We start from the raw sequence: 27,272 nt of genomic DNA on the forward strand, positions 1-27,272 counted from the left end.
TATATAATCTAACTGCCAATTCCACTCCTTCTCAAATCTATGTTTTAATCAATTTGTTCCATGAGTATCACTGGGGTGACAGTTCCCTTGCCTTAAATCCATCCTCTAGTTTATATTTTTCCCTGCTCTCATTTTGCTACTTTTAAAACTTTAATGGATTTTCATAGCAAACTTTCATTCTCTTGATGTTATTTCCTATATGATGTCCATCACCCTTGGACAGAAAGATCAAGCCAGTCAATCATAAAGGAAATCAACCCTGAATATTTGTTGAAAAGACTGTTGCTGAAGCTGAAGTGCTAATACTTTGGCCACTTGATGTGAAGAGCTGACTCATTGGAAAATACCCTGATGCTGGGAAAGACTGAGGGCAAGAGGAGAAGGGGGTGGATGAAACAGAGGAGGAAACAGTTGGATGGCACCAGTGACTCAATGGACATGAGTTTGAGTAAACTCAGGAAGATAGTGGACAGGGAAATATGGCGTGCTGTGGTGCCATTGCTTTCTCCAGCAGTTATTGGGGTCACAAAGACTCAGACATGACTTAGCAACTGAACAGCAACAACAATATTTCTAGACCACAATAATTCTTTACTTTCCAACACTTTCATAATATTTTATTCATCATATTGACACACTGAGTATAGTTTATTGACTACAGTGTATTGTCCCTGCTAGACCATGAACTCATTGAAAACAAGAAGTACATCTTGTTCATTTTTATATCTCTCAATCTAGCAATGCTTTATCACAACAAAGCCCAACAACAAACATGAAGAACCACTTACAAAAATATATATATATATCTAGGCATTTAGTCACTAATTCCAAAGTTCAGGTCATAATACAATGACTTTTGCAAGGCAACTGATTAGTTCCTTACACACAAGGAATGAAAATTAGAACATGTAAGTGCAAAAGCAGTGCCATGTCCTATATAAGCATATATCATTAAAAAAATGAGGGAATAATATGGCATTACCAGAACTCATGTAAATAAAGCTACAGAACTTCACTAAGGACCTAAATAAGTGGGGATAAATGTTTTGGTATTGGAAAACTCACATTTGAAAAGATGCTAATTCTTTAAAAATTAACTTATCAATCCAATGCACATTCAGTCATAACTACAGCAGGATTTTTAACGGCTTTGTCAAATTGAGTTTGAGATCTATACTTAAGAGAAAAAATATGTAAGATTTTGAACAAGAGGAAATGTCGCCAACCACAACACAGCTGCTGCTGTCAGTCACTTCAGTCATGTCCGACTCTGTGCGACCCCACAGATGGCAGCCCGCCAGGCTCCGCCATCCCTGGGATTCTCCAGGCAAGAACAATGGAGTGGGTTGCCATTTCCTTCTCCAATGCATGAAAGTGAAAAGTGAAAGTGAAGTCGCTCAGTCATGTCCGACTTTTTGCGACCCCATGGACTGTAGCCTACCAGGCTCCTCCATCCATGGGATTTTCCAGGCAAGAGTGCTGGAGTGGGGTGCCATTGCCTTCTCCATCACACTATAAAGCTAAGCTAATCAGAACAACGTGGTACTAGTGCCAAAGTGAACAGAGACCAGTTGAACAGAATTGAATCAATTCCCTAAAATAAAAATATTAGCATTAAGATAAAGATATCATTTCAAATCTATGAATAAGAAAGGTCTTGTAAACAAACAGGATTAAATAATTGGTTATAAATGTATAATGTTAAAGCTATGCTATACATAAAAACTCATTAGAGAAGAAGGGGTTGAGAAAATAGGTGTAAATATAAAATAGTTTACAAATAAAAAAATGAAATATTTTCAAAATGTTCATATAGCAAGGGTCTCCTATGGAAAGCAGAACCAGAGAAACAGAAAGTTACAAATGGAATAACATGTAAGTTAAAAGCCATTGAGATGATGACATATATCACAAAGTTAAAAAAAAAGACATGATATTGAGAGAAAATACTGTAAAATCAACTTCTACAAAAAGGCTTAAAACTCAAAACATCCAGAATATACAGGAAAAGAGTAGAAAAACACCTCACCCATCTTCTATTAGACTTTTCTTTTTCTTCTAACTGGGTAACAACTCAAAAAAGAAAACTAAATACACATGGAAGATATATAGGAAAAGATGCACAAGCTATTTTAACTAGTTCTGTAACAACTTCAAAAAACCTTATTTTTGTTTCCATACTGTCAAAAATGTAAAAGATATATATTGTTTACTATCCTGTGGGGTATGAGGGCATTGGGCCCCCTCATACATGGTTGATGGAGGGTTCTACTGGGAATCCTTTGGAATACAACTTGCAATGTTTATCAAAAATGTTACACTCTTTAAACCAAAAATTCCACTTTCAAGAATCAATCGTACCAAAATCCATGTATGTACAACAAAAGACTGTTCAAGGACATTCAGGGTAGTCTTGATTTTAATAATGAAAATTTAGAAAAAATGGAATAAAGCTCCTCAGACTTATTTTTATAAACAAGTCAGAGAACATGTCTGTTCACATAAAAAATTAAACTGTATAGAAATTGTTTTAAAAAAAGGGGGCCAGATTTATATACATCAAATATTAATGATTTTATCTGAGAATAAAAGCTATGGGAGGCCACAGAAGGAGAAAAACAAAAGTTTCACATTGTTATCACTCTTGTTTGAATCAGTACAACCAGAATGCATTCTTGCAGTTTAAACCAATACAGTATTGTAAAGTAAAAAAATAAAATAAAATAAAAAATAAATAAATTTAAAAAAAACATAAAAAATACCTAGAATATGTGAACTTAATTGCACAAAAAATACTGGGCATGAAAGTTTATGGTCTGAGTAATCAATAATTAACCAGCAATTCATTCAACAAATACATATTGGTATAATCCAGTAGCTAAGATTAAGTTAGGCAGTAGTCACACAAGGATGAGACAACCCCTACCCTCACAATCACTCAAAAATCATAGGGACCCAGAAAAGCAGCTTAACTATAAGGTGACAACTGCCGACGCACAGATACACAAGATGTCACCCTATTCTTGCTGGGAAGGACAGTCAGCTTTCAGGTAAGGTGGTGCAAGTGAAAAAAAAAAATTTAAGTGAATAGTAATGTTCCCAACAGACAAGGGGAGAGGAGAAGAATTTCATGTAATGGGCAAAGTCATCCTGACCTAAGGTCACAGGCTCTGCTGTGCTACGTCTTAAGCTGAATGTTACCTCCCATCCCGTACTTGAAACCTGTGCACCCTTAACTAACAGGCTAACCCCTCTCAGCCTCCATGTCTATAACATACTATAACACGGCTGTATTAATCACACCCACTCCATGGGTTCACTAAGAAGACTGGACAAAATCAGTCATAAAAGCCTCAGTACAGTAACTAGAACATGTGTATTGATAAATATTTGCTACTCTTCTGTGTGTTACCTAAAAAGAAGCCAAAAGGATTGCAATATGTTCAGGAAACTGAAAGAAGGCTGAAATAGGCTGGTAGCAAAACTTCGAAACATTTACTGCTGCTGCTGCTGCTGCTAAGTCGCTTCAGTCGTGTCCGACTCTGTGCAACCCGTTAGACGGCAGCCCACCAGGCTCCGCTGTCCCTGGGATTCTCCAGGCAAGAACACTGGAGTGGGTTGCCATTTCCTTCTCCATCGAAACATTTACTAGCATACACTAAAACATGAAGAACTCCAAGTAACTGCAGAGTGTTTCACGTAAATGCAGAATAAATCTACCTTGGGGTTTATTTACTTCCATGCTAATAGGAGACCTATTTCATGATCAATAGAACAAATTTTAATATATATTCAATGAGATTTGCATATTTCCCTGGTAAGTATGTATAAATGATAATGAAATTGTTTACTTGCAAACATTTACGGCTTTCACAATTGTTATTTAAAGCAATGTCCAACAAGGAATTTAATTTTTGAAAAAAAATTCATCTACTAAAATTAAAATATTTCATTTAAAAATAGCTTCTATTACTTAATACAAATTTCCTTTCCTTTCAGTTTCCATCTGCCTCTCTCTTTAGGACGTCATTATATATATGCTTTCTCACCATCATTTCAAACCCATAAAGATTCACATGAACTATTGTTTCAAATCCCCCTCTCAATCTTCCTATATTACCTGGCTCTTATATTACTGCATATATATATATGCAAAGTCCTGGCCCTGTCAGTTGCTAGCTCTGTGACTTTATAAGTTACTTGACCTCTCTGAGCCTTAGTTTCCTCACTTATAAAATGGGAATACACAATGGAGTATTACTCAGCCGTTAAAAAGAAATACATTTGAATCAGTTCTGATGAGATGGATGAAACTGGAGCCGATTATACAGAGTGAAGTAAACCAGAAAGAAAAACACCAATACAGTATACTAACACATATATATGGAATTTAGAAAGATGGCAAAGATGACCCTGTATGCAGGACAGCAAAAAAGACACAGATGTGTATAGTGGACTTTTGGACTCAGAGGGAGAGGGAGAGGGTGAGATGATTTGGGAGAATGGCATTGAAACATGTATAATATCATGTAAGAATCAAATTGCCAGTCTATGTCCGATGCAGGATACGGCACGCTTGGGGCTGGTACATGGGGATGACCCAGAGGGATGTTGTAGAGGGGAGGGTGGGAGGGGGGTTCATGTTTGGGAACGCATGTACACCCGTGGTGGATTCATGTCAATGTATGGCAAAACCAATACAGAATTGTAAAGTAAAATAAAAATAAATAAATAAATAAAATGGGAATAATAATAATAATGTAGTCTACTTATAAGGTTGTAAGAATTATACAAATTATTATATGTAAAACAAAACAGTGTCTGGAATCTTGTAAATGTTTAACTAACTGGTAATATTAGTTGCCTTCCAGCACCTTAATTTTTCCTGTGGAACCCTTAACATGTCTCTCTCTTGCCTGCTTCTCTTTCAGGGCAATGTGTACCCTCCTACTGGCTTTCTGTACTCTGCAAACTCCTCTGTCAAAGTAATCTTCATGTCATATCTAATACTTTCCTGAAAGTCTTCATATCTTACTGAATCTTTATCCCCATATATGACTTTCCTCCACCTCTATCATTTCTAAATTTTTTGTCCAGTCTTATCATATTATTAAAATAAAACTATATTTGGGGGGGCAGTCCTAAGATGGCGGAGGAATAGGAAGGGAAGACCACTTTCTCCCTCACAAACTCCTCAAAAGATCATTTCAACGCAGAGCAAACTCCACAAAACAACCTCTGAATGCAGGCAGAGGACATCAGGCAACCAGAAAAGCAGATCATTGTCTTCAAAAACAGGTAGGAAAAAATATAAAAGATGAGAAAAGAGACAAAGGAGGTGGGGAGGGAGCTCTGTCCTGGGAAGGGAAGCCCGTCCCGGGAAGGGAATTCTAAGAAGAGAGGTTTCCAAACACAAGGAAACACTCTCCCTGCCGAGTCTGTGGCGAGCCTTGGAAACACAGAGGGCAACATAACAGGAAGGAAAAACAAATAAATAATTAAAACCAACAGGTTACAAGCCCAACAGTAACTCCCCCAACAGAAAAGCCGCGCAGACGCCTGCATCCGCCACTAGCAAGTGGGGGCAGGGCAGGGAAGCGCGGGAGGCGCGGGCTGCCGTGCTCGGTAAGAAGCGGGCAGAAACGCCCCACGCGTAACCAGAGCGATCGAACTTGGGCTAGCAAATCAGACTGGGGGATAGCTACCACGCTAGCAAACCAGACTGGGGGATAGCTACCACGTGAAAAGCGCGAACATAAGACACCGCCAGGACCACGCACAGAACAAAGGACGGAACGGAAATAGCCGGCTGCAGACCATTCCCCGCCGTAGACAGGCAGCCAGAGCCGTAAGGGCTGGAAAGGGGCAATTGCAGCCCCAGAGAGACTTTACCTAACAAACTGCAGGCAGGCTTCTTTGCTGAGACTTCTGGGGGTGCAGGACAGTCACCATCCGCCTCACAAGGAGTGCCAGCAGTACACCCAGAAAACTGAGCAGTAGAGACAGAAAAGGTGACAAATCCCAGTGACTGCGCTCGCCAAACTCCTGAACTACTCGGACCTAGGAAGGGCACAAAACGCAGTCCCAACCGAATCTGTGTCTCTGAGGGCTACCTGAGCGCCAAACCTGAGTGGCTTAGACCGGGGAGGTGCACGCAGCCTAGGGCTGGCCTCAGACGGTTCCCGGCTGAGCACCGTAGAGCTGGAGCGGTTTGTGTGCCGTGAGAAGGGACAGGTCCAGCGGGGCTGAGACACTGTGTGCCCACGACAGTGCTATTTGTTTGCAGCATCCCCCCTCCCCACAGCGCGACTGAACTAGTGAGCCTAAAAAAAAAAAAAGTGTCCACCACCACCCCCCTGTGTCAGGACGGAATTCAGACACTGAAGAGACCAGCAAACAGAAGTTAAACAGAGGGAACCGCCTTGGAAGTGACCCCACACGGCCCACAACATCAGAGAAGGGCCAGATATATCTTCACTATTTTTACAATCATTCCTTTTTTTTTTCTAACTTTTTTTTTAATTGTTAAGTCTTCTATTTCTCCTCTAATTTTTATTTCTATAACTTACTATTACTTTTCAAAAAAAAAAAACACTCTACTTTTTTAAGGCAAACACCATATATAGTCTTTGTGTGGTTGTTGATATTTCTTTATTAATCTTGTGTTTTGTTTTGTTTGTTTTTTTTCTTATTTTTTTCTTTTTTCTTTCTTTTTTTTTTCTTTCTTCCTTCTGCTTCTTCTCTTTAATATTGTATTTTTGAAAATCCAACATCTACTCTAGATTTTTAATCTTTGCTTTTTGGTTTTTGTTGTCAATTTTGTACATTTCAAAACCCAGTTTTACCTGACAGCGAGATTACTGGCTTAACCACTCTCTCCTCCTTTTGGACTCTCCTTTTTCTCCACCAGGTGGCCTCTGTCCCCCCCCCCCCACTCCGCATCTCTTCTATATCCAACTCTGTGATTCTCTGTGTGTTCTAGATGGTGGAGAACACCTAAGGAACTGATTACTGGCTGACTGATTACTGGCTGGACTTGTCTCTCTCCTTTTCATTCCTCTCTCTTACCCTCCTGGTCACCTCTGTCTACTTCCTCCCTCTCCTCTTCCCTGTATAACTCCGTGAATACCTCTGAGCAGTCCAGACTATGGAGCGCACATAAGGAAGTGACTATTGACTAGCTTGCTCTCTCCTCTTTTGATCTCACTGCATCTCATTCCAGTCACCTCTAACTACCCCCTCCCTCTTCTCTTCTCCATGTAACCCAGTGAACCTCTCTGGGTGTCCCTCAATGTGGAGAAACTCTTCATCTTTAACCTAGATGTTTTATCATCAGTGCTGTATAGATGGAGAAGACTAGAGACCACTGTAAAAATAAAACCGAAAACCAGAAGCAGGAGGCTTAAGTCCAAAGCTTGAGAACATCAGAGAACTCCTGAATTCAGGGAACATTAAGAAATAGGAGCTCATCAAACGCCTCCATACCTACACTGAAACAAAGCTCCACCCAAGGGCCAACAAGTTCCAGAGCAAGACATATCACACAAATTCTCCAGCAACACAGGAACACACCCCTGAGCTTCAATATACAGGCAGTTCAAAGTTACTCCAAAACTTTAGACATCTCATAACCCATTACTGGTCACTCCACTGCACTCCAGAGAGAAGAAACCCAGCTCCACCCACCAGACCTCCAACACAAGCCTCCCTAACCAGGAAACCTTGACAAGCCACTGATACAACCCCACCCACAGTGAAGAAGCTCCACAATAAAGAGAACTCCACAAATTACCAGAATATAAAAAGGCCATCCCAAACGCAGCAATATAACCCAGATGAAGAGACAGAGGAATACTCAGCAGGTAAAGGAACAGGAGAAATGCCCACCAAACCAAACAAAAGAGGAAGAGATAGGGAATCTACCTGAGAAAGAATTCCGAATATTGATAGTGAAAATGATCCAAAATCTTGAAATCAAAATGGAATCACAGATAAACAGCTAGAGACAAGGATTGAGAAGACGTAAGAAAGGTTTAACAAGGACCTAGAAGAAATAAAAAAGAGTCAATATACAATGAATAACACAATAAATGAGATCAGAAACACTCTGGAGGCAACAAATAGTAGAATAATGGAGCCAGAAGATAGGACTAGTGAAATAGAAGATAGAATGGTAGAAATAAATGAATCAGAGAGGAAAAAAGAAAAATGAATTAAAAGAAATGAGGACAATCTCAGAGACCTCCAGGACAATATGAAACGCTCCAACATTCGAATTATAGGAGTCCCAGAAGAAGAAGACAAAAAGAAAAACCATGAGAAAATCCTTGAGGAGATAATAGTTGAAAACTTCCCTAAAATGGGGAAGGAAATAATCACCCAAGTCCAAGAAACCCAGAGAGTTCCAAATAGGATAAACCCAAGGCGAAACACCCCAAGACACATATTAATCAAATTAACAAAGATCAAACACAAAGAACAACTATTAAAAGCAGCAAGGGAAAAACAACAAATAACACACAGGGGATTCCCATAAGGATAACAGCTGATCTCTCAATAGAAACTCTTCAGGCCAGGAGGGAATGGCAGGACATACTTAAAGTGATGAAAGAAAATAACCCACAGCCCAGATTACTATACCCAGCAAGGATCTCATTCAAATATGAAGGAGAAATCAAAAGCTTTACAGACAAGCAAAAGCTGAGAGAATTCAGCACCAACAAACCAGCTCTCCAACAAATTCTAAAGGATATTCTCTAGACAGGAAACACAAAAAGGGAGTATAAACCCGAACCCAAAATAATAAAGTAAATGGCAACGGGATCATACTTATCAATAATTAACCTTAAACATAAATGGATTGAATGCCCCAACCAAAAGGCAAAGACTGGCCGATTGGATACAAAAACAAGAACCCTCTATATGCTGCTTACAAGAGACCCACCTCAAAACAAGGGACACATACAGACTGAAAGTGAAGGGTTGGAAAAAGATATTCCACTCAAATAGAGACCAAAAGAAAGCAGGAGTGGCAATACTCATATCCGATAAAATAGACTTTAAAACAAAGGCTGTGAAAAGAGACAAAGAAGGTCACTACATAATGATCAAAGGATCTATCCAAGAAGAAGATATAACAATTATAAATATATATGCACCCAATATAGGAGCACCGCAATATGTAGGACAAATGCTAACAAGTATGAAAGGGGAAATTAACAACAACACAATAATAGTGGGAGACTTTATTACCCCACTCACACCTATGGACAGATCAACTAAACAGAAAATTAACAAAGAAACGCAAACTTTAAATGATACATTAGACCAGTTAGACCTAATTGAAATCTATAGGACATTTCACCCCAAAACAATGAATTTCATCTTTTTCTCAAGTGCTTATGGAACCTTCTCCAGGATAGATCACATCCTGGGCCATAAATATAACCTTGATAAATTCAAAAAGATCGAAATCATTCCAAGCATTTTTTCTGACCATAATGCACTAAGATTATATCTCAATTACAGGAGGAAAACTATTAAAAATTCCAGCATATGGAGGCTGAACAACACACTTCTGAATAACCTACAAATCAAGAAGAAATCAAAAAAGAAATCAAAATATGCATAGAAACTAATGAAAATGAAAACACAACAACCCAAAACCTGTGGGACACTGTAAAAGCAGTGCTAAGAGGAAAGTTCATAGCAATACAGGCATATCTCAAGAAACAAGAAAAACGTCAAATAAATAACCTAACTCTACACCTAAAGCAACTAGACAAGGAAGAAATGGAGAACCCCAGAGTTAGCAGAAGGAAAGAAATCTTAAAAATTAGGGCAGAAATAAATGCAAAAGAAACAAAAGAGACCATAGCAAAAATCAACAAAGCCAAAAGCTGGTTCTTTGAAAGGATAAATAAAATTGACAGACCATTAGCCAGACTCATCAAGAAGCAAAGAGAGAAAAATCAAATCAATAAAATTAGAAATGAAAATGGAGAGATCACAACAGACAACACAGAAATACAAAGGATCATAAGAGACTACTATCAGCAATTATATGCCAATAAAATGGACAACCTGGAAGAAATGGACAAATTCTTAGAAAAGTACAATTTTCCAAAACTGAACCAGGAAGAAATAGAAAATCTTAACAGACCCATCACAAGCACGGAAATTGAAACTGTAATCAGAAATCTTCCAGCAAACAAAAGCCCAGGTCCAGACAGCTTCACAGCTGAATTCTACCAAAAATTTCGAGAAGAGTTAACACCTATCCTACTCAAACTCTTCCAGAAAATTGCAGAGGAAGGGAAACTTCCAAACTCATTCTATGAGGCCACCATCACCCTAATACCAAAACCTGACAAAGATACTACAAAAAAAGAAAACTACAGGCCAATATCACTGATGAACATAGATGCAAAAATCCTCCAGAAAATTCTACCAATCAGAATCCAACAACACATTAAAAAGATCATACACCATGACCAAGTGGGCTTTATCCCAGGGATGCAAGGATTCTTCAAAATCCACAAATCAGTCAATGTAATTCACCACATTAACAAATTGAAAAATAAAAGCGATATGATTATCTCAATAGATGTAAAAAAGGTCTTTGACAAAATTCAACATCCGTTTATGATAAAAACTCTCCAGAAAGCAGGAATAGAAGGAACATACCTCAACATAATAAAAGCTATATATGACAAACCCACAGCAAACATTATCCTCAATGGTGAAAAATTGAAAGCATTTCCCCTAAAGTCAGGAACAAGACAAGGGTGCCCACTTTCACCACTACTATTCAACATAGTTCTGGAAGTTTTAGCCACAGCAATCAGAGCAGAAAAAGAAATAAAAGGAATCCAAATTGGAAAAGAAGTAAAACTCTCACTGTTTGCAGATGACATGATCCTCTACATAGAAAACCCTAAAGACTCTACCAGAAAATTACTAGTGCTAATTAATGAATATAGTAAAGTTGCAGGATATAAAATCAACACACAGAAATCCCTTGCATTTCTATACACTAATAATGAGAAAGTAGAAAAAGAAATTAAGAAAACAATTCCATTCACCATTGCAACAAAAAGAATAAAATACTTAGGAATATATCTACCTAAAGAAACTAAAGACCTATATATAGAAAACTATAAAACACTGATGAAAGAAATCAAAGAGGACACTAATAGATGGAGAAATATACCATGTTCATGGATCGGAAGAATCAATATAGTGAAAATGAGTATACTACCCAAAGCAATTTACAAATTCAATGCAACCCCTATCAAGCTTCCAGCAATATTTTTCACAGAACTAGAACAAATAATTTCAAGATTTGTATGGAAATACAAAAAACCTCGAATAGCCAAAGCAATCTTGAGAAAGAAGAATGGAACTGGAGGAATCAACCTGCCTGACTTCAGGCTCTACTACAAAGCCACAGTCATCAAGACAGTATGGTATTGGCACAAAGACAGAAATATAGATCAATGGAACAAAATAGAAAGCCCAGAGATAAATCCACACACATATGGACACCTTATCTTTGACAAAGGAGGCAAGAATATACAATGGAGTAAAGACAATCTCTTTAACAAGTGGTGCTGGGAAAACTGGTCAACCACTTGTAAAAGAATGAAACTAGATCACTTTCTAACACTGCACACAAAGATAAACTCAAAATGGATTAAAGATCTAAATGTAAGATCAGAAACTATAAAACTCCTAGAGGAGAATATAGGCAAAACACTCTCCAGCATAAACCACAGCAGGATCCTCTATGATCCACCTCCCAGAATTCTGGAAATAAAGCAAAAATAAACAAATGGGACCTAATTAAAATTAAAAGCTTCTGCACAACAAAGGAAAATATAAGCAAAGTGAAAACACAGCCTTCTGAATGGGAGAAAATAATAGCAAATGAAGCAACTGACAAACAACTAATCTCAAAAATATACAAGCAACTTATGCAGCTCAATTTCAGAAAAATAAATGACCCAATCAAAAAATGGGCCAAAGAACTAAATAGACATTTCTGCAAAGAAGACATACGGATGGCTAACAAACACATGAAAAGATGCTCAACATCACTCATTATTAGAGAAATGCAAATCAAAACCACAATGAGGTACCACTTCACACCAGTCAGAATGGATGCGATCCAAAAATCTGCAAGCAATAAATGCTGGAGAGGGTGTGGAGAAAAGGGAACCCTCCTACACTGTTGGTGGGAATGCAAACTAGTACAGCCACTATGGAGAACAGTGTGGAGATTCCTTAAAAAATTGCAAATAGAACTGCCTTATGACCCAGCAATCCCACTGCTGGGCATACACATGGAGGAAACCAGAATTAAAAGAGACACATGTACCCCAATGTTCATCGCAGCACTGTTTATAATAGCCAGGACATGGAAACAACCTAGATGTCCATCAGCAGATGAATGGATAAGAAAGCTGTGGTACATATACACAATGGAGTATTATTCAGCCATTAAAAAGAATACATTTGAATCAGTTCTGATGAGATGGATGAAACTGGAGCCGATTATACAGAGTGAAGTAAACCAGAAAGAAAAACACCAATACAGTATACTAATACATATATATGGAATTTAGAAAGATGGCAAAGATGACCCTGTATGTAGGACAGCAAAAAAGACACAGATGTGTATAGCGGACTTTTGGACTCAGTGGGAGAGGGAGAGGGTGAGATGATTTGGGAGAATGGCATTGAAACATGTATAATATCATGTAAGAATCGAATTGCCAGTCGATGTCTGATGCAGGATATGGCACGCTTGGGGCTGGTATGCAGGGATGACCCAGAGAGATGTTGTGGGGAGGGGGGTGGGAGGGGGGCTCATGTTTGGGAACGCATGTACACCCGTGGTGGATTCATGTCAACGTATGGCAAAACCAATACAGAATTGTAAAGTAAAATAAAAAATAAATTAAAAAGAAAACTATATTTGGATGTGAAGCAACATAAAATATTAAAAGAACGGAGTTTATGTTACTGTTTAGCCTAAACCTTGAGTAAAATAGCTTGGGTTTATGATCAACATTATTTTAAAGGAATGGCTATTTAATGACTATTCAAAGGAATATCTGATTTTTTAACATTATAAATATAACTATGAAAATAGATTATTAGAAACAAATATTACTGTAACTAGTATTAAACTTCTCTTACAAGATTGATATATATTTTGTTCAGAACAGCTTTACCCAGTAGAATATTTATTTCTGTCTTGCAGCACAAGCTTTTCATAATGAATCACATTCAAAAATACATTAAAAAAAGATATACTGGTATATGTCAGGAAAAATAATTGATGATGCTTGAAGGTACTTTCCATGAAAAATTAAATATGGCACAATGGTCATTTTGTAGACTTCATTAATGAAACTGGAAAGAGATTATTAACCTTGAGTGTTAAATTGAACCTGTGGCGAAAACTGATCAAGCTTTTCCTGGCTCAGAAATACCCTACAGCTACTATTGATCAAGAGTTTGGGACACTGATTATATCTAAACACAAAGGATGTGAGATAGAAATTATTTTTAAAAGATTTCTGATTCAAAACATATATACTATTTAGCTTAACAGAGGCAGTCTTAAGAGTACTAGCTTTATTGTGGAGATCCACAGGGAAACATACCTGGCTAGGCTGAAGGCATCGTCGATCAAACCTGCTCGGTTGCTGACAGAGAGAACCTATGAGGTCAACCCCAAAAAAATACAAAAATGGAGTTATTTAGGATTAAAATGGCAGATGTTCATATGTCTAAACAGATCTTTGATGAGTTAAGTCCAGTTTACCTCGTGGTTCCTGATTAACTGATCAATTAATAATCTCCAGTTCCTTAAATCATAGTTGACTCTAAAATAGCCAGTTTGATTGATGTTCCCCAGCAACCAGCTTCCTTTGTCCAAAGTTATCCTATGGTGTTCTGAAAATAGCATTTTAGGGGTAAGAGAGATTTTCAATTTTATGAGTTAAAATAGAAGGAAGTATGCTTTCTTAATATCAAATGTCACAGTACCAAGAATTAAAAGAGGACACCATTCTAAATACCTAATTGAAATCTACTCTTTACTCATTACTCAATTAATCACTATGGTTAAAATTTGCTGGAAAACCTTTAGTTTCTTATTCATTATTACTCAATTAACTGTTTTCTTATAATTAACATTTTTACTCTTGATAAAGCCCTATTATGTATATTATAATTATCTTTCTCAAGATAAATATAACCAAGAAATCTACTACTGCATTCATGTGGCTTTCATTTAGATTGACTATGTCTCTGTGGTTGGAATAAAAAAAAGAATTCAGGTGCATAATCTACTTATTTTATTCAGGAAGAAAGTGATTAAAAAATAGGGCTCATTTATTTGAAAGTCACTGTTATTTCTTACACTTTTCCTTGTGCTTTTTGAATGTGCTAATAAATAACAGATTTTCCAGCATCATCAATCATGTTGGAAAAAAGAACCTCATTTAAAGCTCTAATATTTCTACATATAATTAGAACAAAGATAATAAATTTTGCTTATTAGAATCACTTTGGAAAATGGTAACTTGATTGCACTCACTGGTTAATTCAATTAAAGGAAGCCAGTAAAAGCAATCTTATAACTTAACATATTTAACCCCTTCAAATATGATACAGAGAACTCATTCACTTTTAATGACAGCCTTTACTGACTTCCTAAAACCATAGTTTACAATTATAATCACTTTGTTGCTGACGCCGTCAGGACTCATGCTTCATAGAAGTAGCAAAATGTATGAAGTTATTTAAAACTCTACTATATAAATTAGAAGGGCTGATGTTGAAGATGAAACTCCAATATTTTGGCCACCTGATGCGAAGAGCTGACTCGTTTGAAAAGACCCTGATGCTGGGAAAGATTGAGGGCAGGAGGAAAAGGGGACAACAGAGGATAAGATGGTTGGATGGCATCACCGACTCAATGGACATGGGTTTGGGTAAATTCCGGGAGATGGTGATGGACAGGGAGGCCTGGCGTGCTGTGTTTCATGGGGTCGCAAAGAGTAGAACACAACCGAATGACTAAACTCAACTGAACTGAAAACCTATATTGTTGTAACTATTCTCCGATATAAAAATGTTTGAATTTAGGCCATTGATTGTTTTTGGCTCTCAGTTTCCTTACCTATAACCTAAAGGCCAAATAATGCCATTTAAGGACCCTTCCAATTGTATGATTCAACGGCAAAAGGAGATAATTTATTAGTTTGAGATTTTACACAGCTTAATCTGTGGTACTTAGAAAAATAAAAACTTTCCAAATTCAACAACTTATAGGTATAATAGAAACCAATTAAAACAGGAAAACAATCCCTACACCTTCTATGTTATCTGAGGAGAAAAAGAAAGGCAAGCATCTATTATTTTTAAATATTCTATTATTAAATTAATAACTAAAACTTGAAGGTTATTATTGTTCATGGATATTTTTACACCTTTGCTATAAATGAAATCCTTGGAGAAATGATTCCCCAAAAGATTTTGTAATAGATTTTTAAATATCTTTTTCATTTTACTTAATTATATCTCTGAAATATTCTTCAGATTAACTAATGGCAAGCAATGAATTTTAAAGAGATCTTTTCCAATGGTCTAATGAGGTACAGTGTGTGAAGAGTACCATAGTAAAAAGTATGGATGTTATATTTCAAGTGTTAGTAGTAACAATTAAAATTTATATTTAGAATATATCCAAAATGGCACAAGATTTAGACTACATCAAGGCACAGAGTAGTTGGCATTTTATAATGTTTTATATTTTTATATTTTATTCTTCCTTTTGGAATGAAAAAGAAAGCAGATCAGATGTTTCTACTCAATATTGGCTGGTTGCAGAACAATGAGAATTTAAAACAAAAATGTGAACCAGGATGCAAAGGAGATCCATGTGAAACAAATTAACGTATAATAACACACCCTGGTTTTCTCATCGGCCTCTTGTGAGAATCAGATTCGATCATGCTCTGTAGAGATGATAGAGCACCAAGCACGTGCGTTCTACGGCCAGGTGTTGAAACTGACAGATCTGCAAAGTAGCCCACCGAAGTACTAAAACCTTGTGTGTGCGTGTGTGTCATGACAAACTTAGAAAAGAAAATCAAGTTCCTAAGACATTTTTGGCACGTTATTTCTCAAGCCTTAATTGTCTCATTTGGAAAGTAGAGAGTAAAAAAAAATACCTTAAAGGCTATGAGAATCCTATGAGCCAATATTTAAGGGAAGCATTATGCTATTTTTAATATTTACTTCTGATTTTCAGGATCAATTTCCCTTCTAATTTGAATTTTTTCTTTCCTAACATTTGTCATTAAGTGTATTTCCTTCCACTATACATTAGTTAATAGTCAATATGAGGGCTACTATGTATAAATGTTTGCTTTCTCAGCATTTTCATAGTAAAAACAAAAGAGAAAAATTTTTTTACCTACTTTCAATAATTCAAAAATTTGTTTTAAAACTATGTTTAACCTAAAATGATATGTGCCTTAGCTTGGAATTAATTAGATAACCACCCAACACAACAAAAAATTCATATTTTATATTGTTTACATTGTTCACTAATGACTTGACCTTAGTATCATGTAACATCAAATTGATATTACTGATGATGAAAAATTATAAAAGCATTGATCTCTTATAATTAAAAAGTGGAATGTTTAACATATGTTGGTAAGAATTGATCAGAATATGTTCTTACCATATCTATGAAGAAACATTTTTCATTAATATTGGTTGACTATATTTTGAGGATAAAAGGCAATCTAAAAGGATACAAATTTAACCTTTTTTCCCTAATCCTTGACTGGCTTCTGTTTTTATTTGCCATCAGAATGAAGGAGTTCAAGACAGAGCTAAATACATTGAGAACGAGAATAAACAGGGAAACTAGAAAGTTTGCCTTTGTTTTATGTCCCACTTGTAAAATTCTTCCAGGTGTATGTATTCATAAAGTTTTCAAGAAACATTTAGTTGGTATGAAAATTCCAAACAAAAGCCTCAACGTTCAACTGAGACTACATTTTATCAGTCAGAAGACTCTGCTATGATTTAATGGAATATGACACATTGCACTCCATAAGTTGCACACTACACAATTATGGAGTGAGGGGTTTGCAAGTAATAACATCGTTCAGTCATGTCCAAACTCTTTGTAACCCAGTGGACTGCAGCCTGCCAGGTTCCTTTGTCTATGGAATTCTGCAGGCAAGAATACTGGAGTGGGTAGCCATTTCCTTCTCCAGGGGACCTTCTTCACCCAGGGATTGAACCAGGGTCTCCTGCACTGCAGGCAGATTCTTTACTGTTTGAGCCACTAGGGAAGCCAAAGTAATTTCACAGTCCATGTAAATATCATCTCCTAGAATTAAGCATTGTACAAAACTCTGCAGCTGTGTATAACAATCAAATGTATGACCACAGAGGACATTTTAGGCAAGCTATGGCTTGAAATATCATGTTGTTATTATTTCTGATTAACAATAAAAGACTATAAATAAAAACAATCTCTCAAATATCAATACAACAACCTGTGGTCTTTGGTCAAGAAAAGCCATGATAGTAATAATTTAGAATGGAGTGTGCGGGCACATGTGCTCAGTCACGTCAGTCATGTGCAATACTTTGTGACCTTATGGACCATCGCCCCTCCAGGCTCCTCGGTCCATGGGATTCTCCAGGCAAGAGCACTGGAGTGGGCTGCCCTCCTCCAGGGGATCTTCCCAACCCAGGGATCAAGCCCCAAGTCTCCTGCATTACAGGTGGATTCCTTACCACTGAGCCACCAAGGAAGCCCAAAACGGAGTATAATCTGCAAAAATACTGAATCGCTATCCTGAACACCTGAAACTTACATCATATTGTAAATCAACCAAACTTCAATAAAAATAAAGATCATGATACTATTGTAGACCATCTGTGGACATCGTGGATAACACCATAGAAATAACTAGGGAGCTAGAGGCAATGGACCCTGAAGAAAGAAGAGAATCAGACTTGCCCTGAATCCCTGCACTGTCTAAAAGTGAAAACTGGGGCTGATCCTGACACTACTTCAGTTCAGTTCAGTTGCTCAGGCGTGTCCGACTGTTTGTGACCCCATGAATCGCAGCACGCCAGGCCTCCCTGTCCATCACCATCTCCTGGAGTTCACTCAGACTCACATCCATCGAGTCCGTGATGCCATCCAGCCATCTCATCCTCGGTCGTCCCCTTCTCCTCCTGCCCCCAATCCCTCCCAGCACCAGAGTCTTTTCCAATGAGTCAACTCTTCACATGAGGTGGCCAAAGTACTGGAGTTTCAGCTTTAGCATCATTCCTTCCAAAGAAATCCCAGGGCTGATCTCCTTCAGAATGGACTGGTTGGATCTCTTTGCAGTCCAAGGGACTCTCAAGAGTCTTCTCCAACACCACAGTTCAAAAGCATCAATTCTTTGGTGCTCAGCCTTCTTCACAGTCCAACTCTCACATCCATACATGACCACAGGAAAAACCATAGCCTTGACTAGACAGACCTTAGTTGGCAAAGTAATGTCTCTGCTTTTGAATATGCTATCTAGGTTGGTCATAATCAGTATCTAATTTCCCATTTCTATTCTACCTTCTACCTTTTTACATTATTTCTGAAAACTCTTCTATTTTGTGTCGGTAGCAATCCTATGGAGCGAAGACTTCATTTTCATAGCTGAATTATTACAATAGGAGCTCACTGCTTTCACTCATCATTTCATAATAAATTATGTAGATAAATAACACAACTACATGCAGGTAAAAGAGAAGTATAAAGAAAATACAGTAAGTGTAAACTCAGAGCATGGTATAAAAGCTAATTCAAAGAAATGAATAGATTATAGTAAGCAATTTAAAAGGAGATACACCAATATGTTTTAAAGTAAGCCTTTCAATGCACCATTGCATTATATATGAATGTTTTACACACAGTGTATATAATGAAAGCACATATTTTCATAATATGTGGTTAAAATACAGTAACATGAACATTTGAATAAAAATTCAACTGGAAAAACAAGAGTTTATGTTTCTGGTAAGCAGATTAGATTCTGCTGTAAAACCTTTTTATTGTATCTATGTGTGTATGTATTTTGACCATTTACATCTCTCTAATAATAAAAACATCTATTTCTGCTTTATTGACTATGCCAAAGCCTTTGACTGTGTGGATCACAATAAACTGTGGAAAATTCTGAAAGAGATGGGAATACCAGACTACTTAACCTGCCTCTTGAGAAATCTGTATGCAGGTCAAGAAGCAACAGTTAGAACTGGACATGGAACAAAAGACTGGTTCCAAATAGGAAAAGGAGTACGTCAAGGCTGTATATTGTCACCCTGCTTATTTAACTTATATGCAGAGTACATCATGAGAAACGCTGGGCTGGAAGAAGCACAAGCTGGAATCAAGATTGCCAGGAGAAATATCAATAACCTCAGATATCCAGATGACATCACCCTTATGGCAGAAAGTGAAGAGGAAATAAAAAGCCTCTTGATGAAAGTGAAAGAGGAAAGCAAAAAAGTTGGCTTAAAGCTCAACATTCAGAAAACGAAGATCATGGCATCCGGTCCCATCACTTCATGGCAAATAGATGGGGAAACAGTCGAAACAGTGTCAGACTTTATTTTGGGGGGCTCCAAAATTACTGCAGATGGTGACTGCAGCCATGAAATGAAAAGACACTTACTCCTTGGAAGGAAGGTTATGACCAACCTAGATAGCATATTGAAAAGCAGAGACATTACTTTGCCAACTAAGGTCTGTCTAGTCAAGGCTATGGTTTTTCCTGTGGTCATGTATGGATGTGAGAGTTGGACTGTGAAGAAAGCTGAGCACTGAAGAATTGATGCTTTTTATCTGTGGTGTTGGAGAAGACTCTTGAGAGTCCCTTGGACTGCAAGGAGATCCAACCAGTCCATTCTGAAGGAGATCAGCCCTGGGATTTCTTTGGAAGGAATGATGCTAAAGCTGAAACTCCAGTACTTTGGCTACCTCATGCGAAGAGTTGACTCATTGGAAAAGACTCTGATGCTGGGAGGGATTGGGGGCAGGAGGAGAAGGGGACAACAGAGGATGAGATGGCTGGATGGCATCACGGACTCTATGGACGTGAGTTTGAGTGAGCTCCGGGAGATGGTGATGGACAGGGAGGCCTGGCATGCTGAGATTCATGGGGTCGCAAAGAGTCAGACATGACTGAGCAACTGAACTGAACTGAACTGAATAATAGCCAGTCCATTCTAAAGGAGATCAGTCCTGGGTGTTCTTTGGAAGGACTGATGCTAAAGCTGAAACTCCAATACTTTGGCCACCTCATGAGAAGAGTTGACTCATTGGAAAGACTCTGATGCTGGGAGGGATTGGGGGCAGGAGGAGAAGGGGACGACAGAGGATGAGATGGCTGGATGGCATCACGGACTCGATGGACGTGAGTCTGAGTGAACTCAGGGAGTTGGTGATAGACAGGGAGGCCTGGCGTGCTGTGATTCATGGGGTGGCAAAGAGTCAGACACAACTGAGCGACTGAACTGAACTAAACTGAATAATGGCTACACTGAGGGGAAGAAACAGTATTTTGTTATTTATTTATACTTCACCTTATTTCAAGAAAAGATTTGTTTAAAATGATGCTTATAAAATAGTAAGAAAAGATATATTAGCAGAATATGGGAAAACGAAGAAAAACAAAATGTGGAATACTTGACCATTTAAATCTAAATGAGCTGTTAAATAAAAATGATAATTGGTTTTTTCAAATCAGTGGAAAACAGAAATAAAAGAGACCTGGTTCACACTCTAGCATGAAGGATTTGGATTGGTTTCAAGAAATAGCTTTCTAATAGTGAACTGAAAGGAGAAGGCAATAGCCTGGAAAATCCCATGGACGGAGGAGCCTGGTAGGCTGCAGTCCATGGGGTCGCTAAGAGTTGGGCACGACTGAGCAACTTCACTTTCACTTTTCACTTTCATGCACTGGAGAAGGAAATGGCAACCCACTCCAGTGTTCCTGCCTGGAGAATCCCAGGGACAGAGGAGCCTAGTGGACTGCCATCTATGGGGTCGCACAGAGTCGGACATGACTGAAGTGACTTAGCAGCAGCAGCAGTGAACTGAAATAGGTCACTATCTTATTTGAAGATATTTAGAAACAGAATAGAATCTCATCTTTCTCTGTTCCTTGAGCATTAACCCTACCAAAAGGATGGTTTGATGAGCTATCAAGGCCTCTCATATCCGGCTCTATAGTTATCTAATTTTATGGAAACTACTGCCAGACCCATTCTATATTAAGGGCCAGTCTAATAAAGAGAAGATAGCTGGAAAGTGGAATTAAATATGTGGTCAGTGTTTCAGTGCTTGACATACTGCTCTATTGGGAACTATGGTTATAATTTAATTACATTTGGGATTACAAAATGATACAGTTTAAAACAGTTAAACTAATACTATAAGAATTTTGTTTTTAATTTTCTCTTTACAGTCAAAGACACAAATTTAATAATTATATCAATAGACTGAATTTAGACTATGTAGAAACTATACTAAATTTTATATAGATTATTCTTCTATATTCTCTAATTTGTCTTTATTCTCACGTTTATAACGGCTGAAACCAGAAGTTAAGTTGCTAAACAAAGTTGCTAAACATTTATTTGAGACCAAGTAGTTCCTCAGAGGAAAATATGTTTTACCTGATTTGTTAGACACCCAAATAATTGCTTCTGAAGACACATGGCTTCTATTTCCTACCACAATAGTTAATGGAATCTGCCACAGGTAACTGCAAAATAAAAGACAAACTTTAGGAATTAAAATGGTTGTAACAAATAAACAGTATTTCCTATACATCATCCATGTGATTTTTTTTATTATTCTCTTTAGGAGAATTTAAATGATTCCCCAGTCATAAATGTGAGGAGTAAGTCAAAATGAATTTACTCTTTCAACTCACTAAGCAACTTGACTTCTAAGAGTTTTAATTTCAATACAAAAGGAGGTCTACCAGAAAAACAATTTATCTTGGGGGGAAAAAGATTTGCATTTTACATAAGGAATAAAAAGCAGCTAAAATCTATAAATCTGAGCCACATAATATATTGATTAAAGTCTTAAAATAACTTCTTTCTACTTGATTCTATATTATATTAATGCATATTTCAGTGGTTTTATGTATTTACATTTCAACATTCTTCTCATTTATTTGTCTAACTATTCTTAGAAAAAACTTGTCATTTTTTAAAGTTAATACAGCACACCTAAAGTTACACAGCAAAGTAAGGACAAAAAGAAAAATTAATTAGATATCCCTGAAATCCAGATGAATACAAAGAATACTGTAAGACACACTTAATGCTCTGTTTTCTAAAGTGGATTTTCCAAATTGATATGTGAAATCATCCACCAGCATGCAGGGATCAGTTATGAGTCTCAGCTATTAAAGAGAAGCATTTTGTAGGCTATGACTTTTGATAGGACAAAAATTGAGGCCTAAACTTGTACATGAAGTAGTACCAATTTAACTTCAAATGAGCAGCCAGAGATAAGCTGGATAGTCTTATAACAAAATCCGGGGACTACATTTTGGCCCCCTATAATACAGCCAGATTATGTTGACCAATCACTGTGTCATTAGCAAGAGGGGTAGACAACAATATGCAATATGTGAAAACTATTTCTAACTTGAAAACTATAGGAAGACATGCTGTATGATCTCAGTAACCATGAGAGTTAATGGAGAATTTTTCAGGGAACATGTCAGAGCTATACACCTAAAAAGAGAATGAATATGCCTTTTAATGTGGGGACATCTCCAAATCTGTCATGCTGAATGTGATTATTCGTTTATCATTTCATGTTTTGTAGTCTCAATAAACAGAATACAGTAATAGCACAAAGCTCCAAACAGAAGACTGGGAGAAATTCCTGGTTTTATACCGACTATTATCTCCAACAAAAGTTAGTATGTTTAAGATTCTAAATTTTAAAAGTATATGCTATACTTATTCAGAGAAACGTTTTTGAGTCCCCACTAAGGGAAGACGTGATGCTATGCTATAGTGGACTCCAGACAGGCCAGGAAATAAACCACCTACAGCAGCAAAATAGTACTGCACTTAGGATACATGTTGGTAAACACAACCCATATGCACTCTTTAACAAATAGCCTAAAACTCGTAACATGATACTAAGAATACGCCAGAAATACTTTAAAGTGGATTTACTGTGAGGAACATATACAGAGAACTGAGGCAGACACTTAGATGTAGACAGATATAGCTGTTCTCTAAAAATAATGATGCCGATCATTAGATAGCTGTTCTCTAAAAGTATGGAATCATTTTAATTGAAATGATTAATTCAGAGACAACAATACCTAACTCTGCATCTGATTCTCAATGAAGCTATGAACTCACTTTTGTGTACCCAAGATCTTTCAAAAGCCTGGAAATGAAAGGTATTCCATAAATTGTTGTTGAAATGGATTGAACGGGATTGAACTGAAGTAAAATAAAAGGAACCATATCAGTCTATAATAGAGATTAACTTTATGAAATAGATTTTTTTTAGTATATGTCTTCTGTATTGAGTTGGGGCAACTAAATTTTGACGTCAAATAAATATCAGTTAAAGGGCAAAAGATATATTAAAGATGTTTAAAACTTTTCAAGGCTAAATGTACCTTTTTGTAGCATGATCATAAAATATTTATGAAAATTATTTGCTCCTAATATAATTATACTTCTAGTTTTACACTTATTTAAACTTCATTCTTATAAATAGTGAAATTATATATAATAATAAAAATTGAGGTTTCGATATTTGAGTCTTTGCAAAAGTCTCAAAGTGCAGAAAAAGAGATTAATATCAATACCTGCATGTCGTTTACAGACAATTCCACACACAAGAAACTTTCCTAAATGAACACTGCACTGTATAGCAATATTCAGATACAAAAAAAAAAAAAAAAAGGTATCAGGACACAACCATCAGGGCATTTTTGTAAAACTTTTAAAATAGCCTCTATATTTTTCTTAAGAATGGTTTTGGCCTCTATTCTATATGCCTCTGTGTCTGTGTGTGAGTGTGTATATATATGCATGTGTGCACATGTACTGATAGACACAAAAACAAAATCTAGACATTGTCACTGCTGCTGCTGCTGCTGCTCAGTCGCTTCAGTCATGTCCGACTCTGTGCGACCCCGTAGACGGCAGCCCACCAGCTCCCCCGTCCCTGGGATTCTCCAGGCAAGAACACTGGAGTGGGTTGCCATTTCCTTCTCCAACGCATGAAAGAGAAAAGTGAAAGTGAAGTCACTGAGTCGTGTCCAACTCTCAGCGACCCCATGGACTGCAGCCTACCAGGCTCCTCCGTCCATGACACAAAGACAAAATAAAAATTACAAATCACTAAGCACATTTTGCTATACTATAAATACTATGGGGCTTCCCTGGTGGCTCAGAGGTTAAAGAGTCTGCCTGCAAGGTGGGAGACCTCAGTTAGATCCCTGGGTCTGGAAGATCCCCTGAAGGAAATGGCAACCCTACAAGTTACTTTTTGTAACTTTCCAAGCAACACATATTTGAACTTTCCACCAATTTCATTTTAAGATCAAAGAATGACAATTATGTTCCTTTGTGATTACAACTTAAAAGGCTAGGGATCCTCTATATTGTGGGCGAAAAGCTGTGTGGTGTGCTGCAAAAAGAAAAAAAAGAAAAAAATCCAAGACTGTAGTGAGTTATATTTTTAAAGAAACTAGAAAAAAGAATGTGTGAAAGTAGCTTGTACACCTGCCCCTTAAATTTAACTTGAATGTTTTGTCATATCATTTTAAGAAGAAAGAAAAACAATACATTTCAACAGACTGTGCAGATAATTTTTTCCTTTAATAGTCCCTGAGAATACCTCTCTTCATGTAGGTCACATTTTTATAATAAAGCAATGTTTATTCTCATGATTATGATAAGGTAGAAAAGAATAGTTGCTTATTTTAGCTTGAGTGAAAAAAAATTTTTTAATTGTACCAGTATTAGTAAAGTATTCAAGCAGATGCCATGAAAAATGATTCAGAGGCTGCTGTCATTAGACCCAAAACAAAAGGAGATAAATGTAATTCTCTATAGCACAGGACTCCAAGAAGCTTCATATATATGACAGACATTACTGAATCTTCATATTAACTTTATAAAAAAAAAGCTACACAAAGTTACAACTTTCCAAATATCAAAATACTAGCAAATATGTTACTTTCACACATCAACTAACTTTATGTAATTATTATATAAAAATCTTTCCTTTCTCTGCTGTAACATAGCTAGCTGCCTCATATGAAAAATAAAATGACTGTTGTTATTCAGTTGTTCAGTCATGTCCAGCTCTTTGCAACCCCCTGGACTGCAGCACACCAGGCTTCCCTGTCCATCACCATCACCCGGAGCTTGCTCAAACTCATATCCACTGAATTAGTGATGCCATCCAACCATCTCATCCTCTGTCGTCCGCTTCTCCTCTTGCCTTTAGTCTTTGCCAGCATCAGGCCTTTTCTAATGAGTCAGCTCTTCGCATCAGTTGCCAAAGTTTTGGAGCTTCAGCTTCAGTGTCAGACCTTCCAATGAGTATTCAAGATTGATTTCCTTTAGGATGAACTGGTTTGATCTCCTTGCAGTCCAAGGGACTCTCAAGAGTCAACCAACACCACAGTTCAAAAGCATCAATCTTTCAGTGCTCAGCCTTCTCTATGGTCCAGCTCTCACATCCATACATCACTACTGGCAAAACCATATCTTTGACTATGCTGACCTTTGCTGGCAAAGTAATGTCTCTGCCTTTTAATGGGGTGTGTACATTTAAAATGTTCTATGGCTGGATGGCATCACTGACTCGATGGACATGAGTCTGAGTGAACTCCAGCAGTTGGTGATGGACAGGGAGGCCTGGCGTGCTGCGATTCATCGCAAAGAGTCGGACGTGACTGAGCAACTGAACTGAACTGAACTGAGGCGTGTTATAGTATTCTAGTGTCCTCTACAAAATCGAAGACAAAGAACTGATTATGCTGTCCTAGAAAATATCCTCAATGGGGTTTCTAGCATAAATGAGTTCTATGTTTTACTGCACTAACTATTTGCATTATATAACGAAGATCTAAAAAGTTTACAAAGAGCAGATAGAATTGACAACATTACAGTGAATTAAATGATCAGTTATATAAAAGTGAATACTAAAATTTCAACTACAAACTCTATTATTTCAAAATAGATTAAAAAAATACATGTTGAGGCTGATGGGATTCCATGCGTTATCTCACTCAATATTTTCTATGCCAGGTTCTCAGCATTCAGAACATCCATGTGATTTTATAACTTCAGCCAAAGCAAAGCTCTGTAGATGCTATATATACCTATACATCCTGGGAGAAAGTCTTACTTTAGAGAATCAGACTCACGGCTGATACATCTGGAGCATGTTATAGGCTGACAGAATATTTTTGTTCACAATTTGCTCTATCGTCTCCTGTCCTTTATGTTTTTCTGCATCAGTGATGCTTGTGTCAGCTGCATCATTTTCAAAGGCATGGCCTGAGTCTCTCTGACTTTGCCCCAGTCAAGTACTCTTTATGTACTTCCTGGCAGCCTAGGGTGATGCCTAAGCAGGTTTCACCTGGGGCCAGACAGTGGTTGACTGGAAGCACTGTTTGGCAGCTGTGAGTGATTCAGCCTGGGTAAAGAAGTGTTGACAGGATCAGACCCTGACAACATGGCAGAATAGTACCTTGATTTCCACAGGTCCAAACAGTTGAACTGCAAGGGCAGTTTACTGAAGGACACTGACCAGGAAACTTACAATACTTTCTTAAGGGGCTTCCCAATTTACTCAGCAGAAAACATCTGTAACTTCTCAGTCACTTCTACGTGGACTCTGTCTTGGAGCTACCCTACTTAAAATGATGTCCGCTCCATTTAGATATAACAAAGAAAGTTAATGCATGCTTTGCATAACCTAGATACTGGTGCATGATCAAATCAGAATTCTTAATATTCCAAATGGGAGACAGCATGACCAGTCTACAGTCCACATCTCATTTAACTTATTAATTTAACCTCCATCCCTCCCTGTCCCCAGTTCTCGACTTCTTATCAAGATACTTTAGAAAAAAGAAAATGCAGTGATTTAAGTTATACTATCT

At 37.4% G+C, this 27,272-nt stretch overlaps 1 protein-coding gene across 1 annotated transcript in view; it reads right to left on the minus strand.

The window, feature by feature from the left end:
* Positions 1-27,272, minus strand: part of TRHDE (thyrotropin releasing hormone degrading enzyme) — a 456,456-nt gene that overhangs the window by 83,087 nt on the left and 346,097 nt on the right. The window contains exons 10-12 of the mRNA XM_040233874.1: positions 21,775-21,863; positions 13,835-13,965; positions 13,674-13,729 (exon numbers count right to left, since the gene is read on the minus strand). Of these exons, the coding sequence (XP_040089808.1) occupies positions 13,674-13,729; positions 13,835-13,965; positions 21,775-21,863 (276 nt within the window). The remainder of the gene's footprint in view (positions 1-13,673; positions 13,730-13,834; positions 13,966-21,774; positions 21,864-27,272) is intronic.

This window comes from Oryx dammah, unplaced genomic scaffold (genome assembly GCF_014754425.2).
Source record: "Oryx dammah isolate SB20612 unplaced genomic scaffold, SCBI_Odam_1.1 HiC_scaffold_29, whole genome shotgun sequence".
Lineage (NCBI taxonomy): Eukaryota > Metazoa > Chordata > Mammalia > Artiodactyla > Bovidae > Oryx > Oryx dammah.